The sequence below is a fragment of the Anser cygnoides genome, chromosome 1 (genome assembly GCF_040182565.1).
Source record: "Anser cygnoides isolate HZ-2024a breed goose chromosome 1, Taihu_goose_T2T_genome, whole genome shotgun sequence".
Lineage (NCBI taxonomy): Eukaryota > Metazoa > Chordata > Aves > Anseriformes > Anatidae > Anser > Anser cygnoides.
Genome location: NC_089873.1, coordinates 137,456,138 through 137,479,385, shown reverse-complemented (window position 1 = coordinate 137,479,385; position 23,248 = coordinate 137,456,138). Strand labels below are relative to the sequence as shown.

General features: G+C 36.6%; 1 protein-coding gene across 2 annotated transcripts in view; it reads right to left on the bottom strand.

The window, feature by feature from the left end:
* Positions 1-4,977: 4,977 nt before the first annotated feature.
* Positions 4,978-23,248, bottom strand: part of PRKX (protein kinase cAMP-dependent X-linked catalytic subunit) — a 59,542-nt gene continuing 41,271 nt past the window's right edge. For both annotated transcript variants that reach the window (XM_048081150.2, XM_066982754.1), the window contains exons 5-9: positions 19,613-19,708; positions 15,312-15,369; positions 12,791-12,868; positions 9,320-9,468; positions 4,978-8,792 (exon numbers count right to left, since the gene is read on the bottom strand). In XM_048081150.2, coding sequence (XP_047937107.2) covers positions 9,343-9,468; positions 12,791-12,868; positions 15,312-15,369; positions 19,613-19,708 — 358 coding nt within the window. In that variant the 3' untranslated portion in view covers positions 4,978-8,792; positions 9,320-9,342. The remainder of the gene's footprint in view (positions 8,793-9,319; positions 9,469-12,790; positions 12,869-15,311; positions 15,370-19,612; positions 19,709-23,248) is intronic.

The window sequence follows — 23,248 nt, the reverse complement described above, 5'->3', positions numbered from 1 at the left end:
AAGTGATTGACACGAGGAGCAGCATTTGAAGCATAGCGCTCTCCTATGCACAGCTTGTGCTTGCACAGAAGTGAAGAGGATGATGGCTGTAAAGCATTTTTCTCCTTCTCTGACTCAGGGGTTTTAGTCTCAAGTATTTTCTAATCTAGACTAATTAATGGCTAGAACTGAAATAAACTCTGGCTTCTGAAGCTCTCTCATTTTACACAGTATTGGGAAGGAGGGCAGATTTTACAGCTTGGCAGCCACCACAAAGAGCAGCAAAGAGGCTAGAGCAGGCATTATTTTCTCTACAGCCTTTAATGATAGAGCAAATAGCACATGTACAAACAAAGACTATTCAGGCACAATTATTTCTTGAATGTAAATCCGATTCAAGCTTTCTTGGTTTTCCAAAATAGCTCTCTCTTCCATTTTTTCTTCTTTATTATCAAAAAACACAGTATGGACAATGTGCTGGAGACAAGAAGGAACAAATCAAAGATCTGCTTGGTTAGTTGTTTAAGCTGAAACAGACTACGCTTTACAAAAATTCCTGTGATATACCCTGATAAGCTAAGTGAATCAGTGCAGTAGAGACAGAGCATTTCTACAGTGCCTTAGAGCTTCACACAATAGAAATAAAAGATCTCTGCATTTTTGGTACTTACAGCAGCAGGTTACACAGCAGTTTTGGGATTTCCCTCGGAAACTGCAGCGGCCTGTGGTCCTAAGTTACAGGTTCAGCAAAAGGTGCTTGCTCTCAACTGCCACAACTCTCTGTCACTGAAAAAAGCACAGCAAATCACACAGAAGCAGCCCAAACTGGTATAATTGCTCCATGTCAATCTAAGACTTTTCTTTTTTTTTTTTTTTTGATTACCCACTTCACACAAAGTATAATTATATTCAGGTTTTAAAATTTAAAAATTACAGTTACCACTTCTAACCAACGAGACTGCTACATCATGTTTTTAAGACAGCAGCTGACATGGTTGTACCATAAAGAGGGGAGAGGATTTTTTCTTTTTGACACTCACAATAGTGAGAGTGTCATTACAGCAGGCAGGCCATGTTGGCACGACTACATATTAGCAGCAGTGAGGGGACTCAGGGCGCTTCTCTTCCTCCTCCTCCATCCTGTGCTGGGTGCCTGTGGATAGGGGTGGCAGGGCTGGGCACTGACATGAGTGTCTGTGGTGGTTGAGGACTGTGCAGGGAGAGATGGGGGTAAGGTGGGACCCTGATGGATGTGGGGGTATGCTGAGGGATGAACAGGGGAGGTGCTGTGGCACAGATGTATGGTATGGGGGGGTTCTTGGAATGCCCGAGGGACGTGGGGGGGGCAGAGGGATTTGCAGCTGGCTGGGGGATGCCTGGGCTGAGCAGGGGAGCCTGTGGGATGGAAGTAAGGTTTGGGGGTCTCTTGGAGTGCTGGAGGGTGTTGAGTGGAAGGTGAGGGAGCTAAGGAGCTCTGAAGGTGGGGGATGAGCTGGGGCTTCATGTATTTGGGATCCCTTGGGAGGGAAGTAAGATTTGGGAGTTTCGTGGACCACTGGAGGATTGTAGGGGGAGGGAATGAGGAAGACTTGGGACTCTAAGGATGGCTTGAGTTGGGCTGGGGCTGCCTTGCGGTGGGCTAGGTGAATGCAAGGGTTTGGGATCCTACGGAAGTAACGTTTGGAGGATCTCTGTAGTGTTTGAGACTCATCAGTAAAAGAGCGCCCTTGGTGAGAGGGGTGGCGCTCAAGGTGTCTAGGTTGACTGAAGGGTGTGAGGAAGGTTGCTCTGGGGGCTTTTGGGACTCCTACTGAGGGGAAGAGAAGAAGCAGATGAGCTAGATGTATGTAATATGATGAGCGGAACAGGGTGGGAAACAGTCCTATGGTTTGTGAGCTGCTGAAGAAAAGAGCTGGTGAGTTTCTCAGAGACTTCAGGATAGAGGTTGTTGAGAAGTGCACATTCCTGGTGGACACAAAGCAGGCTAACAGTGTCCTGGGCTGCATTAAGGAAAGCATTGCCAGGAGAACAAAGGAGGTGATCCTTCCCCTTACCTCAGCACCGGTGAAGCCACTCCTGGAGCACTGTGCCCAGCTCTAGACTCCCCAGTACAAGAGAGATATGGACATACCAGAGAGAGTCAAGCTAAGGGCCACAAAGACGATCAAAGGACAGGGAAAGGCTGAGAGCTGGGACTGTTCAGCCTGAAGAAGAGGAGGCCCAGAGGGATCTTATCAATATGTATAAATATGTGAAGGGAGGTTGCAAAGAAGATGGAGCCAGGATCTTTTCAGTGGTGCCCAGTGACAGGACAAAAGGCAAGGGGCACAAACCAGAAGATCGGGAAGCACTTCTTTACTGTGCAGATGACGGAGCACTGGTTGCCCAGAGAGGGTGTAGAGCCTCCTTGAAAATCTTCCAAAGCCACCTGGACATGGTCCTGGGCCATCAGCCCTAGGAGTCCCTGACTGAGCAGGGGAGGGACCAGACAGTCTCCAGTGGTGTCTTATAACCTCAACCAAACTGTGATTCTGTGATGCAAAATTCAAATAAAAGAAAGCAATACTTTCCATACCTTGTCGCTAGATATAATTAACATTTCTAAAAATGCATGCTTTAGCAAGTACACCTTTGCTTTAAGGAAAATTTGCAAGAAGTTGGATAGATTCTCTAGAACTACGATACTGAAGCTTAATCTTATTGTGCATTCCTATTCTGCATGCCAAACCCTAACTGCAACTTGCAGTAAACAGGTTTCACACTCCAAGGAGGATGTGGGGAGTGATGGTGGACAGGGTTCTCAAACGTCACTCTTGGCCAGCTTTAACTATTGTTACAGTTGGTAATGTCTTTGTGATTTTTTTTTTCATAAATCTGAAAGATGGTAAGAAAAAAAAAAAGCCATGCACATAATAGTTATTAATTGGGAAAACAAAAAACTCAAGAATCACAGCACCTGTTTTTACTCCTGACCTATCCAGCTAAACAACAGTAAAATTCAGGACTAAGATTTGAGGTAAGTCTAGGACCCAAGGGAATGGTGTCAAGCTGTGACAGGGGAGGTTCCGGCTGGATATCAGGAAGAGGTTTTTCACTGAGAGGGTTGTCACACACTGGAACAGGTTCCCCCGGGGACGCAGTCACGGCACCAAGCCTGCCAGAGCTTAAGTAGTGTTTGGACTGTGCTCTTAGTCATATGGTCTGAATTTTGGGGTAGACCTGTGTGGTGCCAGGAGTTGGACTCAATGATCCTTGTAGGTCCCTTCCAACTCAGGATACTCTATGATTCTATTGCTCATACTAGAGATTCCACGTACTTCTAAGAATGCAACTTTCCAGTATAGACTCCTCCCTTTCCAGTCCAATCACATAAACATTTGTTAGTGAAGTGCCCCTCACGCTGATTTTCCACCCTACTTACTACTGAAGTTTCCTGTTGTCACAGTTTAGAATTTTCCTGGAGAGAAGTAGAAAAATATTTGGGTAAGCTGAAAAAAAAAAAAAACACAATTCAGCTTGATGAAGCTTTACAATATTCCTGGTTTACAGGATAAATATGAAGATTGACATGGATTCACATGCAGTATATTTTGGAGAGTAGGTAGAAAGAAGTAGAAGAGAGAAGTGAAAGCTATAGATTTCTACGGAGACATGCTTTTTACTATCCCTGTGAAAAGCAGCTTGAAAGTCTGAAGGCAAGAGTTCACAGATGGAAGAGTTTGATATCTGAATATATACAGATTCACAAACCACTGGGCAAGATTCAGAGCTGCAAAAGTGACAGTTGCTTTCAACCACTTCTTATTATACTGTTACTACTTAACAGTGAAATCAAGAGCTAAGATGTGGGGCTAACACTGAATTATTTAGCACGTCATAGAATAGAGGATTCTTGTCAGACTGTTTCAGCATTTCTTTTTACAGTAAAAAAAAAGGTTAATGAATCATGCAAATGAGATGGATTTGGGGTCAGCGAGTAATACTACAAGAATATGATCCAGGGAAACAAAAATAGACCAGCAAAACTTACCTGCCCTTCATTAGTGAAAAAACATATTTAAAATGACCTTTGTTGGAGAAGATTCTGAATCACAGGTAAATCCAAAAAACATACAGTACTCAGCTTAAAGTAAACGAACAAAAACTCTACAACATGACAAACGGCTGGGGTAAGAAATAGATGCCAAACCAAATTCTTTACAAATACCAAATTCTTGAATGTTAGCAAGTGTCCTGGGTATGTTTTAACTGAGCAGTTTTTTGATTCATGTCTAAGACATGACTAAAAGCTTGCCAGGGCTTATTGCGGTGTTCTTCGCTTTCCATTACCAGTTTTTAAAAGCACGTGACAGTGCTTAATGAGAGAAAAATGCCAATGCACACAATATAGATTTAAGCCAGGCAGAAATAAAGCACAAAACTGTTAAAAACCCCTTAAACTCGTCCCTACTGTATCCAGTCAGTTCTATACCTACATATTTACCTCTGCAAGATTAACCTATCTAGTGGGTAAGAAATAAAATACAACTGGACCAGCAGAAGTAATTTAAAACCAACAGCTAAATATTTTTTGGTAAAAGCAGACTTTTGAAGTTCTTGATAAAGATGGAAAAAAAGATTTAGTTTAGTGTGCCTGACATCATAAGAATATTTTTGGTGTTAAGAAATGATTGCAAAGATTGAAATGAGTGTTCCGGACAGCGTTCAGGTCATTAAGTTGTGAAAATGTCAAAGCAGCTAGGGTCATTTAATCACAGTTTAATGAGAAGTCCAAGTCAACGCTTTTCAGTATCAGATCACTACCTGAAATTAACTGGAAAATGTACTTCTTGGTACTACTTCTATGCCAACTGAAGTATTTTCCACCACTTGTGTCTTGCTCTGGAAAGACTTAACTCCTGAGAAGAAGGAACAATTGTTTTTCTACTCCTCTCCCTTTCATCAATTTTTGGATGAAGAACCTGTACCTCCTCCCACCATAAATGGAAGCAAACTAGGTTTAAACATTTAAAAAGTTATAAAGGTTTATTAAATGAATCCAGATTTGACAGATATTACATAAATTAAACAGCAATAAAATTTTACTAGGGTTTATGTACAGATCACAGTGATTTTCATTGTGCAATGAGGGCTGACTTTGTAACTTTGAACAGTACTTATACATGTGAGCTACAACAAGCAACCAGCAACATACAACATTAGTCCAAGTTAACCTCGCAAGTCTAGCGTTTCAAACTGGTTATGTAGTACACAAATGCCTGCTATCATTACCACTACTTTCTACCACAACAGAGTATTTATAAAGCAGTCAGGTTTGCCATAGAAAAGTGCAAAACATGGGAAGTCTGTACACAGTACAGTACAAAAAGAAATCATGCTACAGTCATTGAAAGCTGAAAAATAACTCTATAGCATAGGAAGCACTGCATCACACCTCTTCTGAATGGTAAGCAGATGGGCTGAGGAACAGCCATATCTTAATTGCTATCAAACCTGCGAAATCCCTGTTGATCCATTTAAACATAGTTCAGTACCTATATTTTGATCAATTAACAATGACTTTTCTACAGTGGAAGATCACATTAGTTAAAGCTCAGTAGCACACATATTCATTGATCAAGCTAATATACAGGAAAATCTACAGCATGTTCTCCATTTAAATCATGAAGCATTTTCATCATTTGGTTACAAGGCAATTAAGTTTACAATGCACATTTATCACTTAAAACCTCGAATTGGGCAATTAAAAATATATTTATATAAAAAACTCAAAAATAAAGATTGCTTTTTTAATGTTTAACATTCTCGTTCACCAAAGCAGAATATGAAAGGCCTATGGGCTCTTGCAAAAAAAAAAAAAAGTCCTTACGCAAAAGTCTATATGCAAAAACACATGTTAACAGAAGCAATCATAATAAAATGAATTTCAGAGAACAGAAACTTCAATGGAAAATAAAAAGTGTTCTAGCTTGCTTAAAAAAAAAATAAAACCAGAGTCCTTAGTGCAGTGTGTATTTGGGAACTTCTACTTGAGCACTCAGACAGAACTATGTTAGTGGTCCATGAAGTCCCAGCAAAGACTTAAAAATAAAACCAACTCACTTGTGCAAATAAATAAAATGGGAAGGTAATAACAGCTCATTAATTTCAAGATTATAGAGAAAACTGATCATTTAAGATAACATTTCAAAAACAAGGTTTCTTATTATTTTAATTTAAAAAAATTGAAAGGAGTTTTGTACTAGAAAGCATGTTGACGAGGTCAGTAGTTAGGCATATGTACACATGGCTCTGAAAATAATGTGAAGTCAACAGATTAGCATTATTAAGAAGATTTTACTTGATTCTTTAGTCTCTATCATAGCGAGTGCATCCACTGCCAGCAATGGATAAGAGTTGTAGAAAGAAGATGTACTATTTTCTGTTGTTCAAACACTCAAAACTTCTGACCACCAATGTAGCACATTAATCAAAGGCAACTTCATTTCCTCAGCTTTGAAGACCTAAACTCAGTGCAGTTTTTAAATTTGAAAAACAAAACAAAGCAAAACCCTCATATTTAGGACACTTGGTTGTTGCAGTACATATGTTTTTAAATAAAAAGCTGCTTTTGTAGTACTCAAATTCCATAAAATACTGAAAGCTTACACTTAAAAACAAAAAAAAAAAACCCACAAAATTGTGCTTTCTTCTCTTAGACAATGTAAGCTGTTTTTACATACTTCAGTTCCTCCAACTGGTTTGGAATAACTAACTCCACAGATACAAATAAAGTAGACCAGATTCATTTCTCGGGAGAACAAGGTAATTTTACCATGTTATAAGTATAATTTTCTATGGATTTTCCTGTATTTTATTATATATAACTACACAGCTTTCACTGATCGTCAGCTGGGGCCATCAACTTGTGACACTTCATAACATCAGGATGACTCTGTAATGTTCCAGAGCTACTGCTCTGAAGTAGCACAATTTTGTTACATATTGTACATTTTTGCCAGTTATACAGTCTCTTTAAAAGGTTAAATTTGATAAAGAAATAGATCTAATAAGCTAGAAGTTGTAAGCTCTCAAAGTACATCTACTATTTTACTACACCTCTGCACTGTTTAAAGAAAGACTTTCTTAAACAAAAGAAACTGGAGGTAACTTTTCCATCATGAGACCCCAGCTGTATATCTGTCGTAAAGTTATAAACACGTTAATTTTATCAGCTATTAGTAAAATGCCTTCTTTATAAGCATTCAGAATTTAGCTCAGAAAAATTAATCTTTGGCCTACATTTCTTATGGCATTTTGGATAAATATAGAAAACTGTTTATAGGAGAAACTGTCTGTGTCATCTAATTAAGTAGTTTTATGTAGAGCTCTTAGTCACAGTTGTAAAACTCCAGTGAGCTGATGAGCTCTGGGGGAAAAAAAGAAAGATCTAAGCATTGTAGCTTTCCTAAAAGTCAGATAAAAATACAACATCTAATGCATTTACTTTTTGAAATCAAAGCACTTCAAAATCAATTTCCCTGCATTAAAACAAGAATCATGATATGAAATATGAAAAAATCTTGAATTGTATACAATTTACCTTCATGTTTACGCGTATTCATATACACAGATACATACAGATGCACATACTGTTACTTGGTGCTACTTAAAATGAAGCAGTCTTGCAAATACTTCCTAAATACAGTGTATTTAATCTGCTAGAAAGCTGTTAGTAAAGTATAAAAAAAAGATTCCTTATGTCTAAGGTTTGAACTCTGTACATGTGGAATTCCTGGCAGTGGAGACTTTAGGACATTTCCAAAAGCAGAAGCAGAAAATTCAGGCTCTAATATATATTTAGTGTTACCTCTTATATTCAGAAGTCCCAAGCATTCAACAAGCATGTCAATAATGGAAAAGGTCTGTTATGGCTCATGCTTTACATGTGAAGAAGACAACAAGCCTGAGAGAACACAACCCCTTAAAAGCCAGTGAGAGCCCTTTTATGAATATGCACTGAATTGCATGTTTACAGATAGTTGTTATGTGAGGAATTACTTTTCCAGACAGTCTACTTCACTCAATATCCTGGTTTATAGAGACATCACTGTAACAGAACTTCATTGATTAGCCATTAAGATGTATCTTAATCAACAATAAAACATGCCCTTGTCTTTCTGCTTTCAAGTACTATGGTTGCAAGTGTGAGGCATTGGAATTTTTAGGTACAAATCTTATTTAAAACTTAATTATTTTTATTTTATTTTTTACAAAGAATTATAAAATGTATATAAGATGATGAAAAACTCATTTTTCCTTTTAAGATTTTTATCCCTAGAGAACTTCTTGAAAAACATTATTTGAAAAATAAAAATTGTAGACTCTGAAAAATACAAAAATTTACATCTTTGCACAGTTCCTGTGCTTTAGTTGTATTGTATTCATTATATACATATACACTAATTTGTGCTTTTAATTACATAAGTTTAGTATAAACTTATAAAATTAAGTCTATGAGTTAACTATGCAAAAAGGATCTGGGAATAGCAGGAAACTTAACTAAACCATAACTTAAAAAAAAAAAAATCCTAATATACCATTTTAGTCAGTCTACTTCAGAGTAGACTATCAATATTACAATTTACTAAACTAATGCCGAATGTTTACAGCTAAAAATTATTCTTGCCTGCCTCCAATTCCTTAGATATTTAAGATATTCTCATATTCACATCTGAATGCAGTATCGTTCTCATTCACAAAGGTGGTCTTCATTGAAATATGAAATCCATTTTTCTTCAGACTTACTCTTCGCTTCAGTTTCCTTCCAGTTTCTAAGAGAAAAAGAGGTGAAAAAAATATAAAACACAACACAGTGCATGTGAATTGAATGTAAATTATCAGTCTTTCATTGCTGTAAGACAGAATCCAGGGTATAAAATTATTCTGAGGAACAAGGTTGTCAGATTAAAGTCTTCACTCTTAATACAAAAATCTCGCAATCAAGAAATGAACGTGACTGTTATGTGCCAAATCAATCTAGATATCTGCTTTTAACAAGCTATTGAAAAAATTTTAAGGATGAAAGGACTTCAAAAAATATCTCTAAGTGGATCACTATCACTATAGAAACAGCAAAGCCTATGATATAAATTATCTCTATCATTGGGCAGGCTTGCTTTACAACATATTATTTCAAGTTTACTTTATATCGTCTATTACTATGGCCAATTCATATTGGTTTTAAGAGCTGTATGAAAGCATTAATCACTATTATTAATCAGAAGATGTAATTCCTGTACAAGGCTCTCACTCACAGACTTGCAACGTTTTGAAGCGAGCTCCTGACATTTGGACATACCTCGTCCAGTGCATATGTAGCATTCAGAAGTTCTTGAAAATTTCTAGATCTTTAGGGGGTACTGGAGGCATTTTATTCCAGTCATCTTCAGGATAAGCTTCAAAATTGGAAGTATCTCCATCATTAGATACTTTCGGCACTATAGGAGGCTAGTCAGAAAAAGCGCAAAAAGAATTTAGTACGGTTTCTCAATCAGCCACACTCCATCACATTAAAGCAGATGTTCTGTAAAGAACTAAGAAAAAGAATGGGTGGTGGTGGTGGTAGGGGTGGTGTACATACTGATAGAAGTTCTTCTCTTTCACCAATATTGATTGGTGTGAGAGAGAAAAGCTTACAGCAACACAGTCAGGTTCCAAAGCTTTATCTGCAGTTAAATACTGTGGTTAAAGGACACTTATAATGCAGATACTTATTTATTTATTTAGCACTCAAGCTCTAGCTGCTTTGGAAATGGAAATTGACTACTTCAAAATATTATTGCAATTAAGCTTCCAGGCACATTCTCTTACAGCATAATCTGCCACTTTCTTTCCTCACTCCTTACCTCTCTGATCAGCTGGCAAGGAGCTTAATCACCATCAGATCCTTCTCAACTAAAGAAGGGTCATGATAGCAGTGAGGGTAATTGCTTTGTAATTGAAAGAGAAAGCCTCCTCTTCTCTTCATTGCTTTCAAACAGGCTGATTGCTTTGAAAGAGGCTGAAATGACTCACTTGTGCTTGCCTCACACTACCTAATGTGCTTTTTCCTAGCCTAGCAGTAAATCAAAGCATGTAAAGAAAGTGCTGCACTGTAAAAAAAAGTTATTTCACAAGGATGTCTGTAAAAGCATCTTAATTCAAATGGATCTTTTTAAGAAAACTGGAAGTGCCAAGGGAAATAACTGTTTCTATCTCTTTCCTCAGAGGATCCTTTGGACTTCTAGCATTGCTCGCTTCAGCTTCAGCTGTAGTATTGCCCACCAGGTTCACTGTACCTCTAGTGCCTTGTCTTCTATCTAGCATCAAGACTACTCTGACTCTCTGGCCACAGGAAGGAGATAAACCGCCTCTCCAGGACACTTAATCAATTAGAGGATTTACCGTAGGATAAAAAACTTTTCTTCTTTCAAGAGACCTTCAGCTTTCTATCCCCTTCTCAGTGACATGGAAAGCTTAAATATCATCATAAGCCAAACAAACCACTCTAGGTTGAGAACACCTTAAGGACAACCACCAAACTGGCCAAGAAAAGTTACATGACAGGAAAAACTACAAAACAAAGCAAAACAATATTCTCCATTTTCTCAAAAGCCTGTCTTCCAGTCTTCCGTCTCTAAGATCTAATCTGATTTTTTTGGCTTCTTAGTTTGAAACAATGCCATTAGCAGGTTTCCAAATGGAAAGAAAGGGTCCTTACAGACAGTAATGACCAAGCTTCAACCAAAAGCAAAGCCCTGTTTTGGCAACATGGCAGCCACAACATACTGCACAGATACTTAAGAAGATGGGCAGAATCAGCTCTGTTCCAGAAGCTCAGCTTCTACTCGTGTTTAAGCAGTTCCAGAGAGACAATATGAACCAGGGGTACTCAGGACAGTGCTCCAGATCCTAATCCTTCATAACCACAATCCTCCAGCGTACCCAAACATTTTTGATACGTGCAACTGCAAAAACAACTTGAAAATGTATTTTCAAAGGTTCCTACGCTGGGACAACTACCCAAACTGACAGAAGACTTCAGAAATGCTATTTCTAAAGTAACGGGAAGATGTAGCCTGGCCTAAATCCACTTCAGTCTGATTCTTGCTTTCCAAAAAGCCAAAGAACCTCAAGGCCTATAGAGAATGGATCTTCAAGAAAACTCAGAGATATCTGCTTCACCACAGAGGATGCCTGATATTCCTGCCTCTCTGTAAGCATACTGACAAGAAAACAAGTTTTGTGAAGTGGTACAGAAAAAGAGAGAGAGAAATTAAGACTGACAGAATTATTTTCTCTCCTCTCTCCTAGCCTTCAATGTTATTTGCCTAATACTGACGTTTGAGATCTTATCAGGACTGTGAATCAATGTTTCATCTGTACAACAGGACAATTCAGACTTTTTAAGAGAGAAAGTGGAGCACCGTATCCATTATTTCATATTTTCCACCTTTTCATCAGTATGTAATAGACTAAGATTTTGAAAACTGACTCTGCCTCTAACAATAACAAAGTAAATTTCTGAGCCAATTTATGTCTTTGATCTGAAGTATAATTCAACAGCATCTCAACTTCTAACAGTTTAATTCAATCATCACAAAGAATAAGAAACAACATTTTGAATTCATAATCTGAATGCTACAGTGACTTTTTTAAAATAAAAATTTTGCACAACGGGTGTTTGTATCCAAGAATAACATTCTGGTTTTTAATACTATTTGTTTGCTATCTATTTTGTAATAGAGTAGATTGTCGTAAACTTCAGAGTTGAAATACTTATAAACATATGATCTCACGATTTGTGTTCTTTGCAGTTTTTCATGACCAGAATTTACAGTAAATAATTTGAAAATTGTGTCTTAATTACAATGCCACTAGGTAAAACATCAACTGGATATAGCAATCCCAACATAAAAAAGAAAAGAAAAAATCAGCTACAGTGTTACTTTAGGATGTTGTCTACAAGAATACATCAAGAACATTTTCACCTCTAAACTATTGTCCACAAACACAATTTAAAATAGCTACCCAGAAATTCATTCTAAGAAACTCATGCAAAGAAAAGTAAAACCAAACATGTAATCAGTACTGCACTGACTGTATATGGCAACCTATATTACTAAAAATCACTGCTATAAGAAACCGTACTAGTCAGAAATTTGAGGAAGGAAAGAAGGAAGGCAGTTTTACTTCCAAAGATCTTTAAAAAGCATTTTTACAGTGTTGATAGCTTTTGCAAACATCTGCCCTCATATAACACTAGAATTCAGTGCTGTTAAAAAGTATGTTAGAATTACATTCATAAATCCTTCTCTCTCACCTTCTCTCTTCCTCCTACTCCCATATGCTTTACATTTTATTAAAGCATTTACCTGAGTTGAACTTGGCAGAAAAAAATAAAACTCAGAGTAAAATATTTCCACATATATACACTGAAGAAAAAGAAACAACAACAACCCCTCATTCCCTACAACAGCAATTACATACAAAACCCTACAACTGAAGATTAAAGCTCATTGTATGTAATGCTAATCAACTTACTTGAGCAGAACAAACTAGGGTTTTTCTACCTTGCTACCTGTAAGAGTATCATAGACAAATTGCAAATAGACAATCAAATAATATCATTCTGTACTGTAAAAGGACAAAAACGCATATAATTATTGATGTTGGCATATACTGCTCACGCATGCATGTGAACACACACAGAGCAACAAATCCTCAACAGAATAGTTTAAATGAACAATTTCTTGTTGTCATGTCCTGTCCAGTATTTTACAGAATGTACCTTTAGTCTCCTTTGAGGTACAGCATCCCAGTCTATAGACCTGAACCATCGATGTCTCTTCACATCATCTGCTCCATTCTTTAAGAAAAAAAACAAACAACCCAACCATTTAATAAGTTATATGTATGCCAAGACAAGCATTTCATCCTAAGAACTGCGGCATCAAAACAGGCTAATGGCTCATTTAACTTTATCTCTTTTTTTCTCAGGTGATAATCAATAAAAAGAGTCTACAGGATAAATTTAGTGTTACTTCCCTAACAGATCCTGAGTTCCAGCAATAGTCTTTTTTTTTTTCTTTCAGCATTTTTCTGACACAAGGGGGATGAAGATTAGCCATTAAATACCTACAAAACCATTCACTGCAGTTCTATTTACTTGTTTTCTCATGTGTTTTAGAGAATGTCTTTTAGTCAGACACATTTTCTAGAGTAAGAATTATTTTTTACATTAATCAAGAAAATAACCGTGGGTTGATGGTGTGCAAAGTAAACGTCAAGGCCAGGAAATACTTCTACCAAATATTACAGATGTTTAGTGCTGAAAACAAGATATTCTAAATACTGCTGTAAAAGTACACATATAAAGCCATTTGTTTTCATTTTAGATAAACGGTTAAAGGCCTTATTGTCTTGTAATGATTACTTTCTCTTGGCTAACTTGATTTTGTACAAAAAGAGCAAAAACATCATCTGTTTTTCAAGATAAAACATTGTTCAAGCACATACTCATTCTCAAGGATCTAAGCACTAGGGAAAAACTGCAGGTTCTCTGTCTCAGGCCTTGTCACAATTTTAATGCACAGCATTCAAGCTACCACCACATCCAACCCCATGGAACAAAAAATATTGTACTTTTTCTTGTTGTTGTTTATTTTTATTTTGTTTTTCAGTTTTACATGGGTTGGGACTATCCGTGCACCTATCCAAAAAGGCAATACGGAGAGTAATTTCTCTCTCATTGAATGTTTCATCAGAAAATGTCCAACCAGATATAATTTTTTCTAAACCAACTTTGGTTACAGAAAAGGATCAGACTTAATACTGGCCCACTGCCACCCAGCCCCAAAACCCCACTTCAAATTAAAACAATTTTTGATTTTGACGTTTTAGCCATTTATAGTAAACAAGCTAAAAATACCTTAAATAACCACAGACTAAAAAACACAAAGGCAACCAGCCGCATTCATCCCCTGTCACCCCCCCCTCACCTGCCCCCAAACATGTTTGATTAAACCAAGGTTTGTTTTCCTTTGAAACTATCAAAAGATAAGAATTTTCATCGGCCAGTAACTTCCTAAATTTTGAGTTTGTGAAGGTCTGATGTTAATCTCCCTCCTCCCAGTAGAAAAATACTGCAAAAAGTTTGGAAAGGTAAGGAAAATACTTATTTTCCAGCTTTTCTTATTAATTAGTGTAAGTTTGTGCTGTAAAAAAGGTTCTGAAAAGGAACTTTGGAAAGTGGGTTCTAGGGTCTGCACTTGCATGTTCAAGGAACCTGGGTGACTACATCTTTTACCTTCTTCAGCTATGTGCAACCTAAATCATGCTTTGCAACAAAAATCAAACTTCTGACCAATCCTGGCCAGAGGAATGGAAATTTTAGCTGTCTCTAAACAACTAGAAGATTACAACAGCTAATTTAGGTATCCACAACATTGTGACCACAGCAACCAACAAACACAGGACTAATGTATTCTGCTAGAAGGGTGTATTAACCTACAGTAATTTTTAAGGTGCTTTGTCTAGTCTGTTAATGTACCCAAGCTAGTTCACATACAGCTAATTTCTCACAGCACAACCAACCACCGCTGCCACATAGCCGCAAAATCAAGTAAGCTCATTGTCTTCTTGACATTAGAAGCAGTATTACAACAGGTCACCTCACAGAATTCACAAGATTGCTTTTTGTGTCGCCTTGGCATATCACAGGTAGAGATGTATTTCTGAGGTACGTTGGGATGCTACCTGAGACCTGTGGGCATAGCTTTGTCTTTTAAGCTATTTCCTCCAGAAGTCAAATTGTAACAGGAAGTTATTTGCCCCAGTGCAGCCCCACAAACAAACTGTCAAGACAATGACTATACATCACGGTACAGAAACAATTTCTATATTCTTAAAATAATCAAGCCTCTAATTTGTTTAGCGTTCCTTCTGGGATTAAACAACTCCAAAAAAAGAATGAAGTTATCTGGCTCTCTGGAGGACTCACAGGACATAGCACTGTGTGTCTAGTCTAATGCAAGTCTTCAAATGTACAAAAACAAATAGAATTGGTTGGGGGAGGGGGGGAGGGAGGAGGGAAGGCAGAGAAGACTATCATGAAAAATAGAATTAATCCAAACATTATGAGTACAAATTCCAGAAATGAGGAGTTAAAGTTTGCATTTAGGATTGCACAAATGAAGTCATGTATGGGAAAATGTATCTCAATTTCATGCTTATAAAAACAAAAGCTATTCTAAATCTTTCCTATAGAATTCTTTCAACCTTGTGCATTACACCTAACGTTTTATGCTTACCTTCATATTTCCTAACCGTCTTGTCCTATCAACCACAAGCAGCTTCTTAATAAGGTCTCTGTAGTAAAGAAAACATGTCCTCTGTTAAATATAAGTAATGTGTATTTGAATGTCATATGGATGTTACAGAACATAAGCATGCTTCACTTTGGCTAGTTAATACTGTGTATAATTTACCCATTCATTTATTTTGTATTTCAGAACAGTTAAGAGTCAATCATAAAAAGGAGTAAAGTGTTCTAAAAGGAACTTGCAACATTATCTCAAGTTTTTTTTTCAAACAAATAACACATTTTTCTATTTCCTCCTCCCCAAGTAGTACCGTATCTTTCTTTGTATTTTTGTATTTTGCTGGGCATTCCAAATCTCAAAATGGATCTCAAACCTATTTGGCAGAACACAACTCTAATATATACATATATTTATATATATAAATATATATAAATATATATGAAATAGATAAAGTCACACCCTCAACTTTATACATTCAAATCTAAATTCTGCAACAGTTAAATATTCAGAGAGAACATGGAAGAGCTGGTCATCTGTCTAAAATTAGTAAGATCTGTAAGTTTTCATTTCACTGAAAATAAGAAGCTTCCTCTGAGAATCTAGTTTATTGAACAATTCTACATTAACCTAAGTCAACCTTTTAAAAAAGATGAAAGTAAGTTTAGAAACACAAAGACTTCCATTTTAAGAGCAAAGCACTTTAAGCGCCAAATAACTCCAACACAAATCAAAATGAGCATCACAATTTTCTGAGTGAGCTTGATTACTTAGAGTTGGGAGAAAATGCATTTTCGTATTTCTCAAATATTTATCTTCTATATCAATTATTATTTTGCTATATATTTTAGCACAGTATCATTCTGCTTTCTTAAGCTAACAATGTGATAAAAAAAAGTTTAGCTGCTACCATTGTTTCTACAGCCTCAAATAGACCTGAAAGATGAAATACTGCATGACATGCTGCAGATCTAGAAAGTATGTCTAATTCTGGTTTTTAACTCTGCAAAAGGTTAAACAAGCATGTTTGCAAGAAAAAAAAAGGCAAGCATTAATGGCACACCTTTCCCTCTCCACCCTTGGTTATAATACCTACTATCCCCAAACAAAAACAGTATTATGTCTTGTATCCTAGAAATCGCTCAAGTTGTATGCATGACGAACATATGAGCTCACAGAAAATGTGCTGAACTGTTTCAAAAGCTGTTGTATTTGGCAGGGATATAGTTCTAAAACTCAACTAGAGAAAAATTCAATTGACAGATACATGGAGGATAAGGAAATCAAGGCAGAAAGCATTTTTTAAACCTTCATGATCATTTCAGAAAATCCATGTTTGGATTAGGTTAAATCATGTGACTAACTTCTTTTATATTGACCTTCTGGGAAATACCTCCTTCTAGTTCTTCATTAAGAAGACTATTTCTTATTGGAAAGGCTATAAAAATGGCTATAAACAGTCTTTTCAACTGAAGTAGGACTGAAAATGGATCCAGAAACCCAAAACTAGATTCACAGCCTATATGGCCAAAGCTAAATCATGGAGCTTTTCCAGTATAACTAGAAAACATTCATCAGAAATTCATCTTGGAAAAGCAAAGCTAAACTCAGTGATATGTGTTCTCACTAAAGATAAACACATCTGCTGCATTCAATAGAACAAATATCCATTAACTTGAATAAAGAGATAGTTGAGTGCTTCTTTACTTTGTAGTTTCTCTAGAACAATTTTGGAACTGTCACATTAAAATCAGTTGAATAAATATGTTGCTGTATATTTGTGGGGAATGATTCTACATCAAGGCCATTCCAGGCTAGCAATCATTAAACTGCTGTAGCACTGATGTTTCATTTGGCATTTTTAAAATCTGTCTTTGCAAAGAGAAGCTTACAAAAGCAGAAAAGAAAAAATATAAAGAAATAATTCACAAACTCACTAATAGACAAAGAAATAGGTGGAACATAATTAATACTTAAGCTTTATCGGAAGTGAAGTAATGCAAAACTCTGCTGACGACGCTAATTTCAGAATTTCTAGTTCATTAATTTATCATCATCTTTGTAACAGAAACTGCTCTCAGCAGAGATCTGCACTAGTGGTCCAGTGTGTTAAGGACTTGTATATGGGGCAAAGGACTTATATAAAACATCTGATCAAATAGCAGGAAAGTTAGCAAAAGAGACACAGTAGAAAGCAATTTGAAAAGAGACTAGCTCAGGCCAGAAGAAACAGCAGATCTTACAACACTGCAAGAGACAGCGATCACACAGCAAGAGGGAAAGCAGAAGTGGTACAAATTTGAAATGTAAAATATGCATGTGGAGGGGCAATGGGGAAGAAAAGGGGGGATAGAAAAATGTTAACAAGTAAATTTCTGTAGTACATCGAGGTAGGGAAGTTTCCCAGGGTTCAACAACAAGACAGACAGTTTTGCTGCCTAAAAGCAGAGTTTAAGTTCAATTGTTATAAACACTGTATAGCATTAATACTTTGAAGACAGCATGGATGTGACAGATGGGACACAAGACAGTCCTCATACTTGCTGAGATACCAACTGTTAGGAAGAAGAGAATGAAAGCAAAAGGGTTGTAAGGAAAAAGTAGACTGCCTTATTGGGAGAAAATAATCTTAGCAAGTGCTTTAAGCTAACAATGCAAAGATGTTAGACTATTCAGTTCTGCATATTGTGATTTAAAAGAACTTTTAAATCACAAAAACGGTTGAAGAACGGTTGCTGGAACAAGAGAGACAAATTGTGCTCACAACTCACAGCAGGAAAGCAGGTGAAGCCAATGGATGAGATCACCCAAAACTGAAGTGTTAAAAGAAGAAAGTCCAAGCCAGAATCCCACGAGACCCCTTAAAGGCAGGAGTGTAATGGGAATGAACTGCCAAGCACAAGTTGAAAGAACATCTGGATAAGAAAAACTAGCAAAGAGGTATATCAACAATTACGTTGATTAATGTATCCTACAATTCATTGATGGTCGTGTCTAGTCTGAAGAGCAAAGCCTGCATATACATGCCTACTATCATAACTAGGAATCTTTACAGCATCAAGGTGTCCTCTGGATAGTAGAGCTAAGTGTTGGTCTGTGAATGCTGAGTCCAAGCAGAAACTAACACATCTCTACTTTTAAATGCTTTCACAAGCTGATAGTGGTAAGACCCTAATTTGAGCTGTTCACCTTCTGGTCACGCTCTTGTACTTTAATGCACACAATATGACTGGAGATGCAGTCTTTTTCCTAAGTCAGACTGGGTTATGAAGACCAGACAAGACTATCCTCATTGGAAAAAGGATAAAGATAGTAAGGAAAAACTCTTTTAAGAACAGACACGGATGACAGATGCTAATCATCATAATCTGATGTAGATAGGCTTGATTCAGTGAACCTGATGATTCAGTGGAGGCTTAAGTAATCTTCCCCAGACTATTAGGTTTGCAAGAGAATTCCTGAAAGTTCAGAATATATAGGACAGATTTTATTAGATTTGCCATACAACATTTTATCTATCAACCTAGTGGTAACATTAAGCAAGTGCCATCTCTACAGGCCACTTCAAAAAGATTAAGCTGGGTATGTAAGAATAACTTCCAGCCTTCACTCATTCAAGTCATCTCTGCTTCTGAGTAGAAACTTCATGAAGTGCTTCACTGCACTTCAGAGCCTCTAATATTTACTAGCGATTACTTCTATTATGGAACCTTCAATTAGGGAATTTTTAAACAGGGGAAAAAAGCATTTTATCTGCAACGTACTTGTAATGATTGAAAAATATGATGCTTGTCTATTTTTTATTCATTTTTAAAACTTCATATCAAACTGGGGCCCTGCTATTGAAAGTGCAGTTTTACATTGAAATTTAGAAGTATCAAAGACTTCAAATAGTTGTGTCAGAAGTGATTTAACTGGTACTTATACATACAAAGGAATAGTTTAGTGTCCTCCACCTGCCCATTTAATTTTTATTCATGCTAAATTACCTCCTCATTTTTTCCTCCCACACATAAACCTAGCATCAAAGAGCTTTGTGCAAGGTGGAAAAGTATTTAATATTCAAACAGAAAAGTATGAGACAGATACAACCAGCCTGAATTTTATCTCCAGCCTGAAATCTATCAGACATAATTTTAGATCACATTTGCTTTTGCAGTTGAAGTAAAACATTTTCTAACATGGTGTTCCAGAAAATCAGAATCTGGTATCTGATCTATGAAGATCCTTCAGAAATAATGCTCAGGAAGTATTCAAAACATAAAAGACAGTGTTGGGAGTCGCAGACTTACTTTACATATAAATCCAAATGCCTCGGGAAATCTATTTTGCCAGCAAGAATCTTCTGATATATACCAAATGGATTGTCATCAAAAAATGGAGGAAACCTATTTTAATACAACAAATTTTTAGAGGTTAGAAAAAGAATTTGCAAGAATCCTACAAACATTATGATGTTATAGTAATTCTCCTCAGAAATAACTGATCAGTTTTTTTTGTAAGGCTTCAATCATATACTAACTTGACAAATTATCAAACCATACTGAGGCTGTTATTGCAAAATAGAAAACATTTTTGTACACATTCAAAATAGAATTAAGAATGAAGAATTACAAGAGAGCTATTTGTTACATTAATACACTCAAAAAAAAAGAAACTTTCAGTGTTTAATTAAAAAGTGTGTCTGCATTTACCTATAAAATCCAAGGCTATACTTTCCAAAACAGCACCACCATTTTTTATCTTGTACTGTAACCACAGACATACCCATATTAACTAGCCTCCATCCAAAGTGTCAAAGACCCCACATATGAATGGACTGTCCAATGCAGTTATTTATTGTGCTTCTTTAATTCAAGTACAGGTTTTGTTAGAGAAGGTTTAAAGGAGACAAACTGTTCAGAACCTGAAAGTCTATCAAAGTGTAGCTACCTTTTTTGTGTTGGGCCAGATAAAATACTTATTTCATAAGCTCTCCAGAATGATCATCACATCAAGATGCAATTAGAATTCTACACTTCTTATTTTCTAAAGAGTTCTCTGTAAAGTTACAAGGTAACAAATACACTGCTTCTTGTCTCACACCTACAGTAAGAATTGAGATAAATTTCTGATTCCTGCAAGAGTCTTGGAGTGTACATCAGTACATGCTCAGCTTAGACCAAGTGCCAAGAGGTTTTCAGAATCACCATTTTAGAAGTTACCATAGAAAATATTTTAGGGGAATGGAATAACTAACCATTCATTCACTAATCTCAATCCCACCTTGACTTCCATAACATGACCAAAGTATCCCTTGTATGCTTCTGTCTCAAAACTTTTACAAAGTAGAAAATGGGATTTTGAATATCATCTCTATTAACTAGGTCCAAACACTACTATGGTCCAACACTTAAAATGTTAGGGAGATGTGAAAACATTTTATAAATACTTTCTAAGACAACTAAACTGTGTGCAAATGCACAAGTACAGTGCTTTAGAATCACTGGTAGCACAAACAAGGGTGAACACATTTCTTCATTTCATATTCTTTCCTTGATTTTATGTTGCTCAAAGTAGCTTATTCCTCAACAAGTACTATACTTTATTCCTACCATGTAAATGTTTTCAGAAGTACCAAGTGCTTCTTTGTTTAGCTGATGGTCAAGTGGATTAGCATTTCCTTTTATATACTCACAGACAGAAGGTCATACTTCAAAGCACAGAAAATCATAACTACCAAACTATCTGGTTAAGAAAAGACTGAATAAATTTTTCTATTGTTCAGAAAGCTGAGTTTCATTAAGAAAAACTGAATAGTCTCAGCTGGAAGGAAACTGGATAATATAAGAGTCTCAGGAAAAATGTGTGTTTATAAATTCTTGCTTTGACAGAAAAGAACATGGAAAACGTGATAGATTTTTAAAATGGGTAAAATTTTTGCACACCAGAGACTATCATGTGAAATTTCTTTGTTAGTCGTGCAACATCTATGTCCTTCACATTCTCCAAAGCAGTGAAAAATAGTAGACTCAATTTCCAGTTTTGTATCTGGTACGCATATTAGCAAATCTAATTGCATAAGTCAATTAGAATGAGATCTCAGAACTACGTAGCATGAAGGTGACAGTTTCAGTAAGCAGACTGATGTGCAATGCAGATTTTTTTTCCTCCCATCTCCGCATATTTTATATACTATTGAGATGTATAATCAAGAAGAATAAGGAACTTACGTATGCTTTTATATATTTATATATGTTAAAATTGCTCATTGAAAATCCTAAATTACTATGTAATGAATTCTTTAAAGAAAGCAAATCACACTTAAATATGCAAAAATTTAATGTCAATACTGCTTAAAGTGTATTTGACCTGTATGCAAAATAAGATTAGCTTAGTAAGATTAGGTGGTTTTCAAACTCAAAAACCAACCAACTTGACTTTGATAATACGTGCAAATGATCAATCTGCAACACATTGCACAGATTTCTGACAAAACAGTGCAAATATTGTGCTGAAAGCTACCCTATAAATCAACTAAAAACCCCTTGAGTTTCAGACTGTCTTCACACCACAAGGCAAATACAAACAGCTGCCTTTTTTCCACAAACTGGAAAGAAGCTAAGAATTCTCTATATATGGGACAACAGCTGCAAACCATTCCTTTTGCTAACTGATGCATAACAATGGCATTGACATGGGTCTCAAAGTTAATAGATACTTTTAGCACTGAAGAAGAGATGCTGCAAAACCCCAAGGGAAAACCATACAGGTCTGAGACTATGAAACTGTAGACACAAATCATTATCTACCCATAAACAATAGACCAGCAGATCACATATATAACTACTGAAGTGAAATCAGAACAAAGTCCTCATTAAATAAGAAAATTCAGTTAGCTATGTTTCTGATAACAGTACAATCAGGATCCAACACATTTAGCATGTTAACAAGTATATTTTAATCTATGGCAGATTGTAACAGCACACGATCACTCAAGATATACAGATTTTTCAACTCTTTCTATTGACAGTTTGTTTAGTTTGCTTAGATTAACTCAATAAAGGACTGATGTTATAATCTGTTTTGGAAAGATTTCTTCTCACCCTGAGTTTTCCCTGTTCTTTCCCCTTCCCATATTTGCTATCTTAAACCTAAATGGGACCTTGCCCTAAATCTAGAATGTGCAGACCTTGAATTCCATGGGTCTCTAGGGATTAAGTTAGAGAAATAATACACTGCAGAACAGGAAAGTGCGGTTTTATTTTGTTTGTTTGTTTTTAAATAGACTATTTCCTTACACACACATCTCCCTATTCTTTTCAATTGCTTTTGGGGTTCAGAGAGTAGCTTAAGGAAATAACTACCAAATGTTTTAAGTTATTTATTTACAGTCAGTAACTTAGTCTTGAAGTCAGGTTTTGTTCACCTTCAAATAATTTTCCTGTTGTTGAGGTTTAACCTGGCAGGCAGCTAAATGCCACACAGTCATATGCTCACTCCTCCTGCCCCTGCCCGGTGGAATGGGGGAGAGAATTGAGGAAATAAACAAAACAAAAACTCATAGCTTGAGAAGAACTTAAGACAGAACTGGAAAGGAAAATAATTATGATAAAGGAATACACAAAACAAGTGAGGCACACTGCAATTGCTTGCCACCCACTAACTGATGCCCAGGCAGTCCCTGAGAAGTTGCCACCCACAGCCAACTCCCCCCAGTTCTATTGTCCAGCATGACCCCACACGGTATGGGATACCCCTCTGGCCAGTCTGGGTCAGCTGTCCCAGTTGTGTCCCCTCCAAGCTCCTGGTGCACCCCAGCCTCCTCACTGGCAGGGCAGCATGTGAAGCTGAAAAGTCCTTGCCTCTGTGTAAGCACTGCTCTGCAACTACATCAGTGTGTTATCAGCATTATTGTCACCCTAAATCCAAAATGCAGTCCTGTACCA